The sequence below is a fragment of the Xyrauchen texanus genome, chromosome 45 (genome assembly GCF_025860055.1).
Source record: "Xyrauchen texanus isolate HMW12.3.18 chromosome 45, RBS_HiC_50CHRs, whole genome shotgun sequence".
In the NCBI taxonomy this organism is placed as follows: domain Eukaryota; kingdom Metazoa; phylum Chordata; class Actinopteri; order Cypriniformes; family Catostomidae; genus Xyrauchen; species Xyrauchen texanus.
In genome coordinates, this window is record NC_068320.1 from 28,882,893 (window position 1) to 28,902,840 (window position 19,948).

General features: G+C 40.2%; 2 protein-coding genes across 3 annotated transcripts in view; both read right to left on the bottom strand.

Moving 5' to 3' along the window:
* The window catches only part of LOC127637213 (lysine-specific demethylase RSBN1L-like), a 35,784-nt gene extending 26,750 nt beyond the window's left edge, over window positions 1-9,034 (bottom strand). Inside the window, exons 1-3 of the mRNA XM_052118164.1 lie at window positions 8,650-9,034; window positions 5,339-5,488; window positions 3,927-4,537 (exon numbers count right to left, since the gene is read on the bottom strand). Of these exons, the coding sequence (XP_051974124.1) occupies window positions 3,927-4,537; window positions 5,339-5,488; window positions 8,650-9,013 (1,125 nt within the window). The 5' untranslated portion in view covers window positions 9,014-9,034. The remainder of the gene's footprint in view (window positions 1-3,926; window positions 4,538-5,338; window positions 5,489-8,649) is intronic.
* Window positions 9,035-10,150: 1,116 nt separating this feature from the next.
* Window positions 10,151-19,948, bottom strand: part of LOC127637254 (tyrosine-protein phosphatase non-receptor type 12-like) — a 39,492-nt gene continuing 29,694 nt past the window's right edge. The window contains exons 13-18 of one of the 2 annotated variants that reach the window (XM_052118206.1): window positions 15,271-15,998; window positions 13,113-13,184; window positions 12,517-12,560; window positions 12,393-12,435; window positions 11,742-11,846; window positions 10,151-11,658 (exon numbers count right to left, since the gene is read on the bottom strand). In XM_052118206.1, the coding sequence (XP_051974166.1) occupies window positions 11,597-11,658; window positions 11,742-11,846; window positions 12,393-12,435; window positions 12,517-12,560; window positions 13,113-13,184; window positions 15,271-15,998 (1,054 nt within the window). In that variant the 3' untranslated portion in view covers window positions 10,151-11,596. The remainder of the gene's footprint in view (window positions 11,659-11,741; window positions 11,847-12,392; window positions 12,436-12,516; window positions 12,561-13,112; window positions 13,185-15,270; window positions 15,999-19,948) is intronic. The other variant, XM_052118207.1, reaches the window with a different exon arrangement.

The window sequence follows — 19,948 nt, forward strand, 5'->3', positions numbered from 1 at the left end:
TCACAGACCAAGGAGCCGACTTTCACCTGAGCGTGTGGATATGCTTCGTAACAAGAACATGTGAAACATGATATGCATATGATACGATTGTTTTTATTTTATTCGCTCTGGGTGAGCTTAAAATGCTTTTCTCTGGACATTTTTTGTTTACACTCATTAAACAATGTAAAAAAAAAAAAAAAACAGCATATAAAATGTCAGCCTGTTGTCGATATAACCATATCAGCTTGTTCGCAGCACAGAAATGGTGACAAACTTAAATTATAAAAAAATAACAATTTAAATAAACAAATAATCGAATATGTGTTTCTTATGAGCCCAAATATTCGAATATAATATTTTTTTTAAATGCCCATCCCTAACATCAACAAACCTTAAAACGATGATTTAAAGAACTTTACAGTTCAAAAAGTGCTTTTATAAAATTACAAGAGTCACATTTCTGCCTTTAAACTCTCCAAAAATTTACCCCATTGACTTCCATTATAAGCTTTTTAAAGTCAAAATAAATTGTTGTGGCAATCAACATTTACAAATGCTGTTGATTGGGGAGTCGCGTGGCGCCATGTGTGGTTCGGACACGTGAACGGCGAGCTCTGCACACTTTGCTAGTTTTAATACTTTGTGTCATGAACCAATAAGATTCAATACACTCTGATTCTTCACTGTTCTATGAAGACAATGTCAAAGAATTCAAAATCCTCGGACTCTGGAGACATTAAAAGACACTTATGTGCTCAAGCGAAGCCAGCGGCTTGCAATATCAATATATTCCAATCCCAAATTATCAAGAGCTATAAAAAAGCGTTAGGTATGTAAATATTAGCCAAAATCAAATTTTACCCTGAATTTCTGCTAAAACAATAATGACTCTACCTAATTATATTTAATCTGTTTAAGACCTTTGAACTGTAGATGTTTATTTATCGATGTAATGACTCCCCTGCTCTTACTCAAGACAGCACTAAAGAAAACATGTCCATCCCATATCTTCCCAAATATTTCAGCTTCCTGTGGGGAAAGATGAGTTTGAGGAAACACTATGTGTCATATTTCTTACACTTAAGAAGAGAAATAACCTTCCTCCTTTTTATGGGATGCCCCAACCCATTCCACGTGGGGAGAGATAGTAAACCCATATTAACATTTACCATATTAGAAAAAGTAGATTGTCAAAAAGAATATAAAGACCACATTCCAACATTAGAGCAACAAACAAACCCCGAACTTCCCCCAGAACAAAAAACAAAACAAAAACGCGAGCATTAATCCCACGCACAACAGCGCAAACTGGCATCCATCCCTCTACTCAAACAGATGATGTATGCCTACGAGTCCCTGCGACAACTTTTGATTGCTCGAGTCTACTGATTCTATACAAATTTTGTGAGACAAAATTACACAACAAAAAATAATCTATAAAACTAACTCCAACCAATAGGCAGAATAAACAACATGTAGATTCAACCACATACTGTTCCGAAGGAGTGTTCATCCACAAAACAAACTCCAGCCGCTAGGCGGAACTAGCACAAAAAATAAAAAGGAACCCAGTTTCCTCAGACGATCAAGTGAATGATCAGCGAGTCAAGTCCACTCGGCTGCATCACACAGTGACTTACACTCAGTCCATTGACTTGAAGGACATTGCTTGTTGGGGACATGTAAATATTTTGCGGCCATCCTTGGCATCTATTCTCAATTTGGCCAGGAACACCAGTGCAAAAGTGACCTTCCGTTGATGTATGAGTTTCTTGCATTACATGAATCAATCACGTTTCTCTCATCGAATTCTAATGAAAATCTGTACAAAGAATGCTGTGCTTCTTCCAAGAAAGCCTTCCTTTATTCATCGTGTAACACAAGATCTTTATCGGAAGATCTCAGAAATGTGGCCAGAATGGATCGGGGCCTGTCTCCCTCAGTGGATCTCTGAGCCGGACCCTGTGAGCTTGTTCAATTTCCAGCTTATGGCTTGTTATGTTGACCAGATTCGGAAAGAGCTTGTCGAGGAATTTCAACATCTCTGGCTTCCTCATTCTCAGGAATTCCAACAATTGAGATGTAGTTTCGCCGAGTACAATTCTCAAAGTCTTCTAACTTTTCCTAAACGCGTTCCAAATCCACGTTGGTTGCTAGCGGATTAGCAGCTAATCCCCTTTCCGATGACTCCAGATAATCGCTCCGTTTCTCTACGTCCCCCACAATTGTAACCAACTCTGAGAACTCTGTCTCAATGGCAGTGATCGATCGACGTATTACAGCAAGATCCTCCAAGTCTGCATGACCTTACATTTAATAGACTTCTGAATTATGCCACCCTAGTTGTGAGGGGGGTTACTACACTCGGTGACCTGTATGAGAGTGGAGTGTTGAGATCCTTTGAAAATTTGGTTCAACATTTTGGGATCCCCAGATCTCAGTTCTTTAGGTATTTACAGCTGCACCACCTGCTCTGTACCTCTCTCAAAGTGGCAGATACTTAAAGAGAAATGATTACTGTTTTTGGAAAAGGTCATGAGGCATCAGTGTATTACTCCTTATTAATTCAGAGTCTGGGGGACTGAGCTTCAACTTCTATCAAGAGATTATGGGAGAAACATTTAAACGTGGTATTGGAGGGGGGAGTGTGGGATAGGATCCTAAAAAACATCAAGTCTACAGCTAGAGATTCAAGGGTGCGCCTTATGCAATTCCAGATTTTACATTTTTTTATTATTAATATTACTTTTTGTGTGTGTGTATGTGTGTACTTATGTATGACCATGGGATGTTCGTTAGGAGTCGGGGTGGGTGATTTGAGAGGGGTAATAGAGGGAGTTAAATATTGATTCAATGAATATTTGTTTTGTTTTTCTGTGTCAACTATTTGAATCAATAAAAGATTTTAACAGAAAAAAATGCTGTTGATTGGGCTTAACTTGTATTGAACCCAGAATATTCTTTTAAGTAATGAGCAGTTTAATATACATACTGAAGCATCTCCATCATTAACATCCATTCAAAAATAACATCGCCAGTGTACTGCAGCGTAACACTATATTTTGCTAACCTTGAAGGTTTCCTCTTCGCTGAAGTGTTCCAATTCATGAACTGCTTTACATCACACACATGTACACACTCACTAACACACACAGACACACGATTTACAAACCCATTGGAGTGACATCACACTCATCTGTATTTGGTAGTTTTTGATTTGCCATACCAGCAAGTTAAAATAGCATAAAAGGTGATTAAATCGATTTTTGATCAAAACGACTGTATTTTCCAGAATATAAATCGGGTTATTTTTCATAATCTGAAAGATCCTGCAACTTACAGTTCGAAGCAATTTATTTGCATAATTTATGCATAATATATGTCTATGTCAGTTGGTCAAACAAGCTGCACATGAAAACACACAAACAGATGAAAACATCAGTTATAGAGATGGTAGACATGTTTTGAAGTAGACAATTCAGAGTATGTTGCCTTTACGAAGCCAGTTTAAATATTCTGTCCATTATAAAATTATTGTTAATGTAACATTCAGTCAGTGAACTGGATAATTAGTGCATAGCAAATAGGGTTATGGATGTCAGAAATATGCACAGATTGACAGTCGCTAACTTTAATGAATTAATAAAATACAACAGGCATTCTGTTTTACTCACAAACTAAAAGCTGTTTATTTGTATACAGCTTGGAGATGTATAGATGTTGATACGCACTCCGTGAAGATTACCTCGACAGTGGCTTAAGCAACTAGGTATGCCTGTAGCTGTACCCTCCTTAGCAGAAGGGAAGATAGGTTGCTTGCGGATCCTAATGCCGGCGGTATGAAACTTTATTGAAGATCTTTTCCAAGGTGTCAGCGGTGTATCTGCATCTATTACTTTATTAGTCACATGACTGTACAACAAAATGTGTGTTTGTTTACCTACCTGAGTGTGAAAGTTTGCCATAGTAGTCGTCTCGATGTCCTTCTTTCCCAGGATTTCCATTTTAACAGGCGAGTTTGGGAATTTGCTAGAGAAATAATCCAGGAAGTCAGGGAGGTATGCAGCGGCGCCGTGAATCACCCCCATCACGTAGTTGGCAGCTCTGTCGCTGTCCTCGCTGAACGATAACTTGACAAACTCCTCAGCGAACCTCTGCATCTCCACAGGAGACAGAACTGAGAGTTCACTGCTGTACGCGTGCAGAACCAGAGCGCCGCCATTCGGCTGCTGCTCCACGTGAACCAGACGGCCAAACTCCAGACAATCCAGTCCAGCCGGTTTTCCAGCTTTTGCCGTGCTCGAGTTCTGTCCGCCATTCTCTTCCTGTCTCAGCCCACCAGCGCAGCCCTGCTGGATGGGAAGAGGAGGCTCGAATTCTGCTCCAGATACGGACATCAGGTTGCCCAGATCAGAACAAACCGTCTGGCTGGATCTGCTGAACATTTTTGGCCGTTTGCACTTTTCACCCTCTTTATGTTTCTTTTTCTTTTTCTTCTTCACCTTCTTCATCAGTAAATCTTCAGCCGAGTTGATCTTGGGTTTCTCTCGGTCACCTATAGCACAAGAGAGAGATGATTTTAACTTACACGACACCCGTTACAGAGAACACGCCTCTCAGACGCTTTATTTCTGAACTCAAACATCCTGTCACAAGAGAAAGGCTTTTGATCAACATGCCAAAGAATATATAAAAATGAATGTTTTCCTCAAAATACTGGAGTGTAGCTGCAACTACATGAAGCACCTGAAAGCGTTTCATTGGTACAGACTTCTAGGAGCATCACATAAAAAGTGCCGTGTAAAATGTATTAATACATGTCTTACCAGTCTAACTAGTAACTAGTTTTCAGCATCTCTAGTCATAAGTGCTGGGATTTTAGGACGCTGTGTCAAGTTAAACATAGTTTGAAACGATCCCTACACTCTATTGTGCTCCGTTCAGATGTCTCGGAGTCATCTGTGGAAGCGTGAGCCGTCTCTCATTGGTTAGATGAGGTGAGTTTTCCTGTACTGCCATCAAGCTTGAATTGCTCTGATTATAGGAATATTCCTTATTTAACACAATATTTATCAAATGATTAAATCACACTAAATTAACCCATTTAATTGACAGGCCTAATGAAAAGCTTTTTCTCTTTAATTCTGATGCGTTTGTGGTTTTAGGTAAAGTTTAGGTTTTCAATTTCAGTTTCTAGCACATTGTTGGACGTCGCACGACGTTGCACGATTTCTTCAAACACTCAGTTCAGGAAATAAGTTTAATCTGGTGTGTTCAATAACAGTTCAGCACTGCAGGTCCTCAGGATTGAGCTGATCTAGAGGAAGTGGACTCAAACAGACTAAATCAGTCTCACCTGTCACCTGCAGGATCTTCACCTCTCCGTTCTCTCTCTTGATCTCCGTCATCAGCTTGTGTTTGCGTTTCTCCGTCTCTTTCTCATCTTTTTCTCTCTCTCTCTTCTTCTCTCGGTCTCTCTGTTTCTCTTTGTCTTTGATGGTGTGATCTGAAAGTGAGAAACACATGAGACGTAACAGGAAGCTCAAACACTTGATGTCTCTCGAGCATCTCCGTCTCTCTCTTTCCTGAACTAAACGCGCAGCACAGACGTGTAAATGCTGTCATGTGACACCTGCCGTTAAACTTGTTACAAAGGAAATTAGAATCAAATTACAATAATTTTGACCCAATCATGAATATTTCAATGAACTTTAACTGCTGAACAACAAGATAAGAACAAAAAGAGGCCTATTTGAAGTTGATTTATTACAGGCTCAGTGTTTTTTCTGCATGTTTACGTTTATGTTAATATCGAGCTAGCTGGAAGCCCTCTAGCCCGTTTCTTCCGTGGTATCATTAAGTTTAACCTGCACAAAGACAAGATCTTTTACTAGGGTGCATCTCAGTCAGCTCCCTAGTTCACTTGTCAGGGCATTGATCAATGAGTCGAACATTTTTAGGGCTGTTCACTTTTAGGCCAAGAGAGTGTCATTTATAGTCACGTTGTTCATTTCTTCCAGCTGACCTTATAAGTCGCCTATTAAAGTAAAGTTATAAGTATTATTTTAGTACAACTTTATTTTACAGTGGCTGTATTACATGTTGCTATTAACATCTAAAGAATATCATCTAAAAAAATACAGTAAGAATTAGGGCTGCACGATATGGACAATAAGTCATATTGCGTTTATTTTGAGAAATATTGTCATTGTGATTTGAACTGCGATTATGATGGTAATGTTTTCCACATGGAGGTTTTCACACTTGAGCCCTCTTAAAAAGAACCAAACTGAGACCTTTTATCAGTTCAACCACAAATAAATAAATATATAAACAGTGAAACAAAGTCTTCTTCATACCCAAATGTTCCCATCCACCGTGTATTGTCCATTTTGTGACAGGATCTCAGCCCTTGAATATTAGGGATGCGCCAATCAGGATTTTAACATCTGACACTGATCTCCAATTTTCATCTCATCAATCGATGCTGATCATTGAACTTTTATTATCAGCAGCGGTCAACACTGGTTATATATAAACGTTCTGCTCAATGTCACTGTTAACTACATTTCCCTGTTGCTAAAACCAGTTGTTGCTATCAAAAATAATGTTAGTTGATTGAATAATTCAATAAACACAAAATATAATTGTTACTCTTTATTCTAGGCCTTAAAAACTAGTAGATGTATACAAACTATTGTTTACTGTATATAAGATAAAGAATGAGGCTTAATGTCAAACTGAAGTTGAACTGATGACCCATTGGTTAGTTTGTCACCATTTCATTATTTTATTATATTTAATTTAGTAATGCATTATAGTACAGTAACTAAATATTTTATATAGATTTATTATATGTACATTCCTTCCTTTTTTCATTGTGTGGATGTTGGTAATATTAGTTCCGCTTTCACTTGTTTCCGCGGGGACTGTAATAAGTGCGACACGCTCTCTCGTGAGGTAAACAAATGACGGGAGACTGAAGAGATGTTTCTGTTAATGCTGTTTGCTCAGCAATCATTTAATAAAGATGTCTGAATTATACTCCATCTTGTAATCTGCATTATTATTATGATACCGGTGCCTTGCGGAGACTGAGATACTGCTACCGCAGATAATAATAAAAACGGCTTCACGCAGGACGCGCCAGTTTAGTGTAAATAAAGCGTTTAGCGCATGTAAACAAACTGAACTCTGAGCACTTCTGTTACTGTAAGCATGAGCGGGAGTTGTGGAGAACAGAACCGATCTGAAAACACTGTAATAATGCGCTAATTTAATATAGACTGCAGCGCAAATACACTTGGAAGAGTGCAGAATATTTCATTAAATCGCAGCCCTTCCAGTTTAATAATCGCACACGGTCATATCGCGGTTTCGATTTATTTCGATTAATTGTGCAGCCCTAGTAAGAACATGTTGTTTATTACATGCGTGTTCCAGGACGCGATTCTACACTGTAACAACATACAGTAATATATAAACAACAGATAACACAGAAATATTCAACTATTTATAATTTAGATTCATAGAATCTGAGTGAAATATCACAACTTTTGTTATAATGCAAATTATTTCTCTTATATTTTATTACAATGTAATAAAAGATGATCACAGTCAAGAGTATAGCTACAATGTAACATTTGATTGAGATTATGGGATATTTATTGGGGTTTATTTGATGGATTTGTTCAGTGTTACCGCGGGAGATTATGGGATATTTATTGGGTTTATTTGATGGATTTGTTCAGTGTTACCGTGGGAGATTATCGGATATTTATTGGGGTTTATTTGAATGATTTGATCAGTGTTACCGCGGGAGATTATGGGATATTTATTGGGTTTATTTGATGGATTTGTTCAGTGTTACGCGATGGAGATTATCGGATATTTATTGGGTTTATTTGATGGATTTGTTCAGTGTTACCGGGAGATTATGGATTTGATCAGTGTTACCGCGGGAGATTATCGGATATTTATTGGGTTTATTTGATGGATTTGTTCAGTGTTACCGCGGGAGATTATCGGATATTTATTGGGTTTATTTGATGGATTTGATCGGTGTTACCGCGGGAGATTATGGGATATTTATTGGGTTTATTTGATGGATTTGATCGGCGTTACCGCGGGAGATTATGGGATATTTATTGGGTTTATTTGATGGATTTGATCGGCGTTACCGCGGGAGATTATCGGATATTTATTGGGGTTTATTTGATGGATTTATTCAGTGTTACCGCGGGAGATTATGTAATATTTATTTGATGGATTTGATCAGTGTTACCGCGGGAGATTATGGGATATTTATTGGGTTTATTTGATGGATTTGATCAGCGTTACCGCGGGAGATTATCGGATATTTATTGGGGTTTATTTGATGGATTTGTTCAGTGTTACCGCGGGAGATTATGTAATATTTATTTGATGGATTTGATCAGTGTTACCGCGGGAGATTATGGGATATTTATTGGGGTTATTTGATTGATTTGATCAGTGTTGTTGTGGGTCACATTGCAGCTGATGCTAAGCTAACTAGCGCGCGCTGTCGGGTGTGTTTGACACACAAATACAATTAAATACACACAATAAACACAAACATTTAACCAAAGAACAGCTCGTTATTAGCCGCAGATAGTGCGTGATCAGGGATAAATCGATTATCGGTACCTTTCTGCGGTGACTTGAGCGCGCCGTTCTCCTGCTTTATACTGAGGTGATTTTCTGCAGCCACTTTGTGTTTCTTCCTCTCTTTATCTTTATCCCTCTCTTTATCCCTCTCTTTATCTTTATCTCTCTCTTTATCTTTATCCCTCTCTCGGTCTTTTTCTGTTCGGGGTTTCTTGTTTTTCGGTTCGTTCGTGTAATTCTGTTCCTTCGCGCCTCCGTTCATCTTCTTGGATGTGAATATTTTCTCCTCATGACGGATCTTCTTTGCCGGTGGAGGATGATGAGGATGAAGAGCAGGATGATCGCGGTTTTGGTTCGCGGGTTTCGGTTCGGTGGGTTTGTTGAGCTGAATGAACTCCGCCATCTTTTCTCTATTTACTCTCTTGAGCTGCTGCTGTTTGTGTAACAGGCACAGGATGGGCGTGGCCTTGCTGTTGATCGACAGAAAGAGAAGGCTGGCGGAGGGCGTGGCCTGGTGTTGATCGACAGAAAGAGAAGGCTAATGGAGGGAGTGGCCTTAATGTTGACGGACGGAATAGGCAAATCTGTTTGGGCGTGGTCTGATGTTGCTCGACAGGAAGAGCGGGCCTGAGATGGGTGTGGCTTGGCGTGAGCAGACTCCTGAGGTGGGTGGAGTTTCAGCGTGTGACGTCACCGACTTGATAAAGTGGTTGCTATAATAATTTAATAAAGATAAATGCGTCCTTGTGCCCTTTATAAGTTCATATATTGTCTAACTGTTTAAATTCTGTAATGACGAAATCCATTTTCAAAACTACATTTTTAAAAAAGACAAAATTATGTTTTCTTAAAGGGATAGTTCACCCAAAAATTTAAATTCAGTCATTGTTTACTCACCTCTGTGTTGTTATAACCTATTGACTTTCTTTATTTTTTCTGAACACAAAGGGGGAATTTGTGAATAAATGTTGTGCTCAGTGATGTCATACAATGGCAGTTTATGGTGACCACCTCATCAAGCTTCAAAAGAACACAAAAATATCATTCAGAAATCTAATTAATTATTCATGAAACTCATGCCTTAAGATGAATTCAAATGGATTATTTAGTGAAAATCTTCACCCACCGCATTCATGAGAGTGCACAAGAGCAACAGATTACACAGCTCTACTTGCGAGATGGGTCGTTCAAGCAAAAACTTGTTTTGTTTGTCTAGAAATGGAACGCAACAGCAATAGTGACAATTTGACGCTGCTAAACCAGATACATCAGATGCGTTGCTAGAGACTTTGGTGTGTTTAGTTTTATCTGCAACATGAGATCAGCAGCTCAGATCTGGACCATCAGGTCTATAAATCATCACACATTGGCATTCACATTACTGCAGGTTTTTCAGTGGACTTCACATTTTACCTTTGATTCATGCAATCTTGAATCTGTTTTAAACTCTGAAGATGGATCAAGTTTACTGTTAGTTTGTTCAGGCCATGACCATTACATTTTTTGATGAAAGTAATGTAAAAATACACTTTTTTTAAAATCATATATCAAAACATATTTGAATGGTAGTCAAATATATTTTTATTGCTGTATTGTAGAAATTGAATTTATTACAGTTTGAGTGCTGCAGCTTATTCATCAGCAGATGAACATTTGTGACAAATGAAACATTGCTGCAGTAGTGTAGCACTAGATTACTGAGTAATATCACTTAAATACAAACACTGTTTCAGATTCACACATTACTGGACACTGAGACCGAGCGTGTGTGAGCGCAGATTGTCATTTCAGCTGCAGGCGCGTCTGTCTGAAGCGTTACACTGAAACAGGCAATAAATATTATTGATCTGACACACACACACACACACACACACACACACACACACACATATACAAACACACTCACACACAAACACACGCACACATACAAACACACTCATGCTACACACGGCATGCACACATACAAACACACACACACAAACTCATACAACACACGCGCACACTCATACAACACACGCGCATGCACACATACAAAGACACACACACTCATTAAACACGCGCATGCACACATACAAACACACACACACGCACATATAAAACACACACACGCACAGATAAAACATATACACGCACATACAACACACACACGCATACAACACGCGCATGCACACATACAAACACACGCACACTCATACAACACACACAAACGCACTCATACAACACACGCGCATGCACACATACAAACAAACACACACTCATACAACATTCTCACAAACACACACACACTATAAAGGCACAGATGAGATCGTGCATTGTTTGTAAAGTGAGAAAATGGCATATACAAAAATAACCTCTAAAATAGAATTTACAAAAGCATCATTACAATCTGGAGCGATTCACACCAGACTTTGGAGAAATCAACCTGACAAAAGAAACGAAAGAAAAGAACGATCAGTACGCTGTAAAAATGGTAGAAAACAAACAAATAAAAAAAATACAACCCTGAAATCATTTGTTCTAACACAAGGGCAAATCATTTACGGTTTGAGGTACATGTGACAGGTTTCATGCGTGTCATTAATATATTCCGTGATAGTACGTTTGCATCATTATTATTTACTGCTCGCGCTGTACACGTATGAAGAATGCAGATACAGTCATGAAGATGATGGCGTGTTCTCTGGCCCTGTGTGCACTGCTCTCGTTGTAAAGATGGTAAACTATCATTAAAGATACCGAATAGCTTCACCTTCAGTGACAGTCACATGGTAAATCTGGTCCAATCACAGTAAGGCATGTTTCCTGTACAGCAGACGGTTATCACCAGCGAGTGCACGGCAGAACAACAGCTGCATCATGGGAGATTATCTTTGTAGCGTTACTGATTGTGTTAGTCAGACGAGGTCACAGAGTCTCCATCGACCGTCTACAGCCGCACTTACGACAGAAAAAGAGGCGTGTGCGAGCGACTGTGCGGCGACCGCAGTCACGTCCACTCGGACGGGGGGTCTCTGGGGCCTTTGGGATGGGAACAGCGGCTGCCGAATCCTGACGTAAACAAAAACACATGAGGAAACTCACAGAGCGTTAGAACGATGACATCATTGTCTTCCACAAGTGCTGTCACTCACTGATCTGGGCGGAGCCTTTATTCTTTTTTGTCTTGTCCATCTGGGGGTCAGGGGGCGTGGCTACTGACGGTGGATCTGGACTCTTTCCGCTCTTCTGCTCTGAATCTAAAACAGAGAAAACTTCATCATACACACAGCTGACACAATTTCACAAACACATCCGGCATCAATGATTGAAGGCGACTGTGACAAGGAACCCTAAACTCCAGAAGATGTTGATTAATGGAGAAAAATAATCTTGTGGGGGTCAGTTCCCCTCTGACTAACATCATGAATATAATGACAATATTACTTATGTATAGTGCAGGTCATGGGTTAATGGAGAGTAGATGTTGCTGGGCAATGTTTAAAACTAAAGGATATTGAATGAACTGTAAGATTAGAAGAGTCTTGATGCTTAATGTCAAATCTGAGGCCTGAAGTAAATCCAGTTGAGAATCACAGATACAGGCTGCCGTACATGTGCCAGTGAGACAATCATCAACATCTACACCAGCAGTGCCAAACTCAGTCCAGCAGACCTTATGAAACACCTGAAGCAGCTTATCATGGTCTTCAGGAGTGCTTGAAGATTACAAGGAGGCATTCTTTTGACACCCCTGATCTACACAAATGTTTCTCGCTCTGATCGTGTTCATGTGTGTGACGTACCGCTCTTTAGAGGACTAGCAGAGGTTTGTGTGACTGCAGTTGTCTGTGAAGGAGACAGACATTTAAAATCATTAAATCTCTTCAGATGAAAACAAAAGGACGATTATAATCGCTGTTGTCTCACCTGTAATGAAGGTTCTTCTGCAATATCATCTGTAGACACCTCATCTGAACAGAGTGAAGATTACAGACACAATGAGAACATCAGTAACATTATTTATGAAGCGCACAGTGAACTAGAGTTGCGCAAATGGAGCTAAATTTCATATTGCAGGTTATTTTCATTAGGAGGAGGTTAGGAGGGTTTATTGAAAAGCTACAAACTAGGAAGTGATTCCTTGTGTCTCCAAACTAAAGTCAGCCATTAAACCTCTACTGACCTCCAGTGATGAATTCAGCTGCTTTTACGAAGAACGTCGCAGAACTCACCCAAATATCAACACACACACCGGCACATGAACACACACGATCCACACAAACCGCTGTCTGTGTTTGTATCCATATGTGCACATTTACTGTGAAATATTCCCTTTAAAAGCATCATGCTGTCACTCTCACCTGTGAGACGTGTGTGTGTGCAACTGATGTTAATCAACACTAAACTGACCAAACTCAAACAATAACTTCATATTCTGATGTTGAAAATGCAGAACATGAGAATTAAAGAGGAGCTGAGAGTCTGTGCTGCCCTCATGTGGCGGGAGGTATTTCAGTACAGACCTGCGGCCAGGAGGAAAGACTCGGGTGTTCTCACAGGAAGTGGGGGGGGTGAATCTTCACTGATGTCACAGTCTGAGGCAGATAAGAGTGACTGTTACTAACACACACCATTACACAGTGTTTTACCAGTCCTGCGCCACAATAGGACAAGCCACCCCCAATCAACACACATGAGCCGAAAGTGAAAAACACTCCCTCATACCCACAACCCTACTGAGTGCCCTAAACAGGGAACATAAGCCCAGCTCAGAGATAGGAAGCTGCTAGAATCAGGTGACCTAAATACACTGACGTGCGGTCTGGGTAGGCAAACTAGGCACTGCCTACCCTGCCAAAATTCAAAAATAAAATGTTTATTAAATAATAAACTTGTATTTGTATTTTTACTTTTTATTCTTGTGATTTATATGCAATATGTGTGTTATTCCAATTGTTTAGACGTTATGATGACAAATGTAGCAGTTACGCATAATCAACTAAAAACAAATGGTAGAATAAGCAGTGCTTTTACGGTCCATTCATTGCAGACGACAAGCGGAAAACCCATGTTGCGCATGCGCACTTCGATCCTGTATTCTTTAACATGTACGGCAAAAAGCACAAATCTGCTGTGCCTTTTGACGTAAATATGTTATGCCCGTAATCATCTCCGTTACGTATCAGACATGGACCAATTAAAATCGAGATATTCCTGGACATTTGCGTAGCTAACGTCATTACACCACAGCTAGCGTACATGCCTAATCCCCGCCAAATTCAAAATCAAAATGACAGCACCGGCCGTAATCACGGAATTAAGAATTTTTTCCAACTTCTAAGCTCGATTTTAATTCCAAATATGAGTTAATTGCAAGAGGGAGGTCTACGCCAGCCTTAGATGGACTAGCACAGCAAAAGGGCCCAAAAATTATCCGATCATTTCAAACTGATGGTATGTAAGAAAAGATTGGCTATGTGGCTGTGCTAACAATCAGCGGCTGTACTGCTATCCCTGCCTGCTTCTTTCAACCAGTCAGACGGTTTGGACTTCAGCGGGATATTGTGATTTGAACAACCTGCCCGCAGCTTTAACCAAGCATGAAAAGTCATCAGCTCACATCCAGTGTCAAATTACACTGAAAACCTTTGGAAAATCTCGGATCGACCTTGCACTTGACGAGCAAAGGAAGCTGAATATAACCTACCACAATGAAAAGGTAAAGGATTGTTGTATTGTATCTTCTGTTATAAAGATGAAGATTGCACATAAAAAAATAAGCACATAATGTTGTAAAAAATAAACAACTTATGTTCTGTTATATGTTCTGTGTTTTGACTACTGAATTTTGTATAATAATATCTAATGAAGATATATTAACAAAATCGTATATATTATATATAACATATAAAATACATACATTTCTTGATATGCCGCGCTTGTGCGTAACGTTCACTGTGTGTGTGTGTGTGTCTGTGATAGAGAGAGAGAGAGAGAGAGAGAGAGTGTACACGATATACATCCTGATTTTTTTTATTTTTTTTTTTTATTGACAAATAATTCATCCTGATTTTTACACTTCTTGATATGCCGCGCTTGTGCGTAACGTTCACTGTTATTACGTATTATTAGCTTAAACAATAAATCAGGTAATCTGGCTTTCATAACTCAGTGCCTAGCCTCTTTAAGACATCACCGCACGTCACTGCCTAAATATCCCACAAACACCGCTGCAAAGCTGTGATGCTTATCACAGAGATCAACCTATATATGTATACAAACACACGTGTGTATAAAAATATACATATATAAACAAACATACAAGCCACAACTGCTGAGAGAACCAGAAAGAGACACACATCACCCATACAGTTATTGCATGTCATGCAGATCTGCAATCACAACCCAGAACACACACGCACACGCACGCACGCACAGACACGCATACACACACACACACACACGCTCCCTCACACAAACACACGCACACAGACACACACACACGACGCACACACACACACACACAAACACACTCAACTCTCTTCTGATTTACACTGGAGTTTGTTCACATTCATCACAATCTTTCTTAAACAAATGAACAAACACTTAAACTGCTCAAATCCCATTCAGTGCGCGTGTGTGTGTGTGTGTGTGTTATGAGACTATGAAATTAAAGCGTACTTGTTGTTTCTGTTGACAGGTTTTGCTTGCCGATGGACATCCGTGTAACCCCGCGCAGCGGCAGATCGCTCTGCAGCACAATGCTGGTCATTGTGGAGATAGTGTTGCGGCTGTCGTCTCCCTGCGCGTCAGTGAAGTCTGAATGCAGCGGGTTTGTGAAGCTCAGAGCACATTTGATGGAGGATTGGGCGGGGCTAACAGTGCGCTCGGATGGCGAGCTCGCTCTATCAGTATTGGATGTCGTCCAGGCGGCGTGACCCTTCACGCCTCTCAGTGGCAGGTGATCGGGTCGCGGCAGGTCGTTCGATTCCTCTGACGCTGAGCTGCTGCTGGTGGTGTTAGAGCGTTTGAACCCGTGTGAGCGCTGCAGTGCACTGTTGCCCTCGAAGCTCCGCGGCCCCTCCTGACGTGGCACTTTCATGATCTCGATGCTCAGTTTGCGCTCCAAACGCTTGTCCAGCCCGTCGCAGGGTAAGAACGACTCCATCATGAGGGTGGGCGGGGCTGGGGCGTTGTCTCCAGGTTTGTTGTAGTTCTCGTTGAGGTCAGGATTCTGACTGGATGCCAGCACGTGCAGGATGGGTTTGGGGTGGTACCGGTCATTGTCTTGACGCACATTCGTAACCGTTGGAAACACTGAGGGTGGTGAGGGGGTGAGGATCGGGGGAACGGGGTGTGGCTCGGGTGGCTGTAAAATCTCCTCCATCACATCACCCTCGACCTGATGACTGAAACAGAGAACATTCACATGACAACTGCAGCGGTCACTCACACATCAGTCACAAACAACAACACACTTCATGATTCTATAAATTTTTTTCAATAATTTTTATTTAGTGTTACGCCAATATAAAAGTGGTGGAGGACTATGGAATTACGATTGTGCCAATAATAATGAATGTAACTTTATAAAACTGAACGTAACTTTTTCAGAAACTATCAAAAATATTCCATTACAAAAGAAGAAAAACACAATTAAAATGAAAAAAATGAACTCAGTTGCACGAATTTAACAGGCTCTTCAAATATCCTTCATTTTTTGTTAATGTTTTTCAAAGATTCGTTTTCGCAAATCGTGGATTCTGAATACATTGCCACAGATTTCGCTTATGCTTCGCAGTTTTTCGTTTGCTGTTTTGACACAAACCTCTCGTGGGGGTGGGCTTAACAGTGATCTACTCTGATTGGATAGTGAGCTTTTGATGGACAGGTGCTCTCTTTCGGATGTACAGACGTCACTCAGTGGCGCGCATATTGGAAAGCTCTCGCGGTGATTTGTAGTTATGCAATACGTCGTGCTTTGTTGTATTACTTACTAACAATATGTAAATGATATTTGACCTATAATTATATAATTTAATATTATATGAGACCTTCGATCGTCTAATAATCGTCTTCGATCACAGGGGCGTGTCTAGGGGGAGGCAGTGCCTCCCCTAGGATAAGCTCTGCCTCCCCTGAGAATTTGAGAAATAATCTGTCCATCTGTTGTTTTGAGTGCAGCCCCGAATGTATTTTGAATAGTTGACTGACAAATATAAAACCGGACAGAAGCCTATGTAAACCCACGAAATCATAAGATGCCTTATTTCATGGCTTAATCGATGCAGCTTGGTAGCTCCGAGTTAACGCAATCGCCTCTCACGCCAGAGACCCCATTCGGAGCGTACTTTTCTTGTTTATCAGGTGTTGTTTTCGCTAAGGATAACCAATAAGCATTAGCATAAAATGTATGTGTGACTTGTTTTGTGATATTAGTTTGTAGGAAATATACACTTTGATTTGATTAAATGGTTTTGTAGAGTGTAGCAAAGATGAGCAACAGACTGAGGAGCAGCAGCTGTGCCAGAATCAGGCATGGAAACTGGTAACAATTAATCAGTCACTTTACTTTAGAGAAAGTTAAAAGTGAAACATTGTTTATCTCAATGATCCTAATGAAAGGATTTTGACAGATGAATTATTCTCATAGAGATGATCAGAATTATATACAGTTCGATGCCATAGTGTGTCAATGAACTTAGACTAAAGTCATTCATGTATTGCTTTAACTTAGGATCTTATATATCATTTTGACTATGTCAAAAAATTTTACTCTCCACTATACTACACAATCACCGCCGAATACTCCACCACTATACTACACAATCACTGCTGAATACTCCATCACTATACTACACAATCACTGCTGAATACTCCTCCACTATACTACACAATCACTGCTGAATACTCCACCGCTATTCTACACAATCACTGCTGAATACTCCACCACTATACTACACAATCACCGCTGAATACTCCACCACTATACTACACAATCACTGCTGAATACTCCACCACTATACTACACAATCACCGCTGAATACTCCACCACTATACTACACAATCACCGCTGAATACTCCACCACTATACTACACAATCACCGCTGAATACTCCACCACTATACTACACAATCACCGCTGAATACTCTCCACTATACTACACAATCACCGCTGAATACTCCACCAATATACTACACAATCACCGCCGAATACTCCACCACTATACTACACAATCACCGCCGAATACTCCATCACTATACTAGACAATCACTGCCCAATACTCCACCATTATTCTACACAATCACTGCTGAATACTCCACCACTATACTACACAATCACTGCTGAATACTCCACCACTATACTACACAATCACTGCTGAATACTCCACCACTATACTACACAATCACTGCTGAATACTCCACCACTATACTACACAATCACTGCTGAATACTCCACCACTATACTACACAATCACTGTTGAATACTCCACCGCTATACTACACAATCACTGCTGAATACTCCACCACTATACTACACAATCACTGCTGAATACTCCACCGCTATACTACACAATCACTGCTGAATACTCCACCACTATACTACACAATCACTGTTGAATACTCCACCGCTATACTACACAATCACTGCTGAATACTCCATCACTATACTACACAATCACTGCTGAATACTCCATCACTATACTACACAATCACTGCTGAATACTCCACCACTATACTACACAATCACTGCTGAATACTCCACCACTATACTACACAATCACTGCTGAATACTCCATCACTATACTACACAATCACTGCTGAATACTCCTCCACTATACTACACAATCACTGCTGAATACTCCACCACTATACTACACAATCACTGCTGAATACTCCACCACTATACTACACAATCACTGCTGAATACTCCACCACTATACTACACAATCACTGCTGAATACTCCATCACTATACTACACAATCACTGCTGAATACTCCACCACTATACTACACAATCACTGCTGAATACTCCACCACTATACTACACAATCACTGCTGAATACTCCATCACTATACTACACAATCACTGCTGAATACTCCATCACTATACTACACAATCACTGCTGAATACTCCACCACTATACTACACAATCACTGCCGAATACTCCATCACTATACTACACAATCACTGCTGAATACTCCACCACTATTCTACACAATCACTGCTGAATACTCCACCACTATACTACACAATCACTGCCGAATACTCCATCACTATACTAGACAATCACTGCCCAATACTCCACCACTATTCTACACAATCACTGCTGAATACTCCACCACTATACTACACAATCACCGCTGAATACTCCATCACTATACTACACAATCACCGCTGAATACTCCATCACTATACTACACAATCACTGCTGAATACTCCACCACTATACTACACAATCACTGCTGAATACTCCACCACTATACTACACAATCACTGCTGAATACTCCACCACTATACTACACAAGCACTGCTGAATACTCCACCACTATACTACACAATCACTGCTGAATACTCCACCACTATACTACACAATCACTGCTGAATACTCCACCACTATACTACACAATCACTGCTGAATACTCCTCCACTATACTACACAATCACCGCTGAATACTCCACCACTATACTACACAATCACTGCTGAATACTCCACCACTATACTACACAATCACTGCTGAATACTCCACCACTATTCTACACAATCACTGCTGAATACTCCACCACTATACTACACAATCACTGCTGAATACTCCACCACTATACTAGACAATCACTGCTGAATACTCCTCCACTATACTACACAATCACCGCTGAATACTCCACCACTATACTACACAATCACTGCTGAATACTCCACCACTATACTACACAATCACTGCTGAATACTCCACCACTATACTACACAATCACTGCTGAATACTCCACCACTATACTACACAATCACTGCTGAATACTCCACCACTATACTACACAATCACTGCTGAATACTCCACCACTATTCTACACAATCACTGCTGAATACTCCACCACTATACTACACAATCACTGCTGAATACTCCACCAATATACTACACAATCACCGCTGAATACTCCACCACTATACTACACAATCACTGCTGAATACTCCACCACTATACTACACAATCACTGCTGAATACTCCACCACTATACTACACAATCACTGCTGAATACTCCACCACTATACTACACAATCACTGCTGAATACTCCACCACTATACTACACAATCACTGCTGAATACTCCACCACTATACTACACAATCACTGCTGAATACT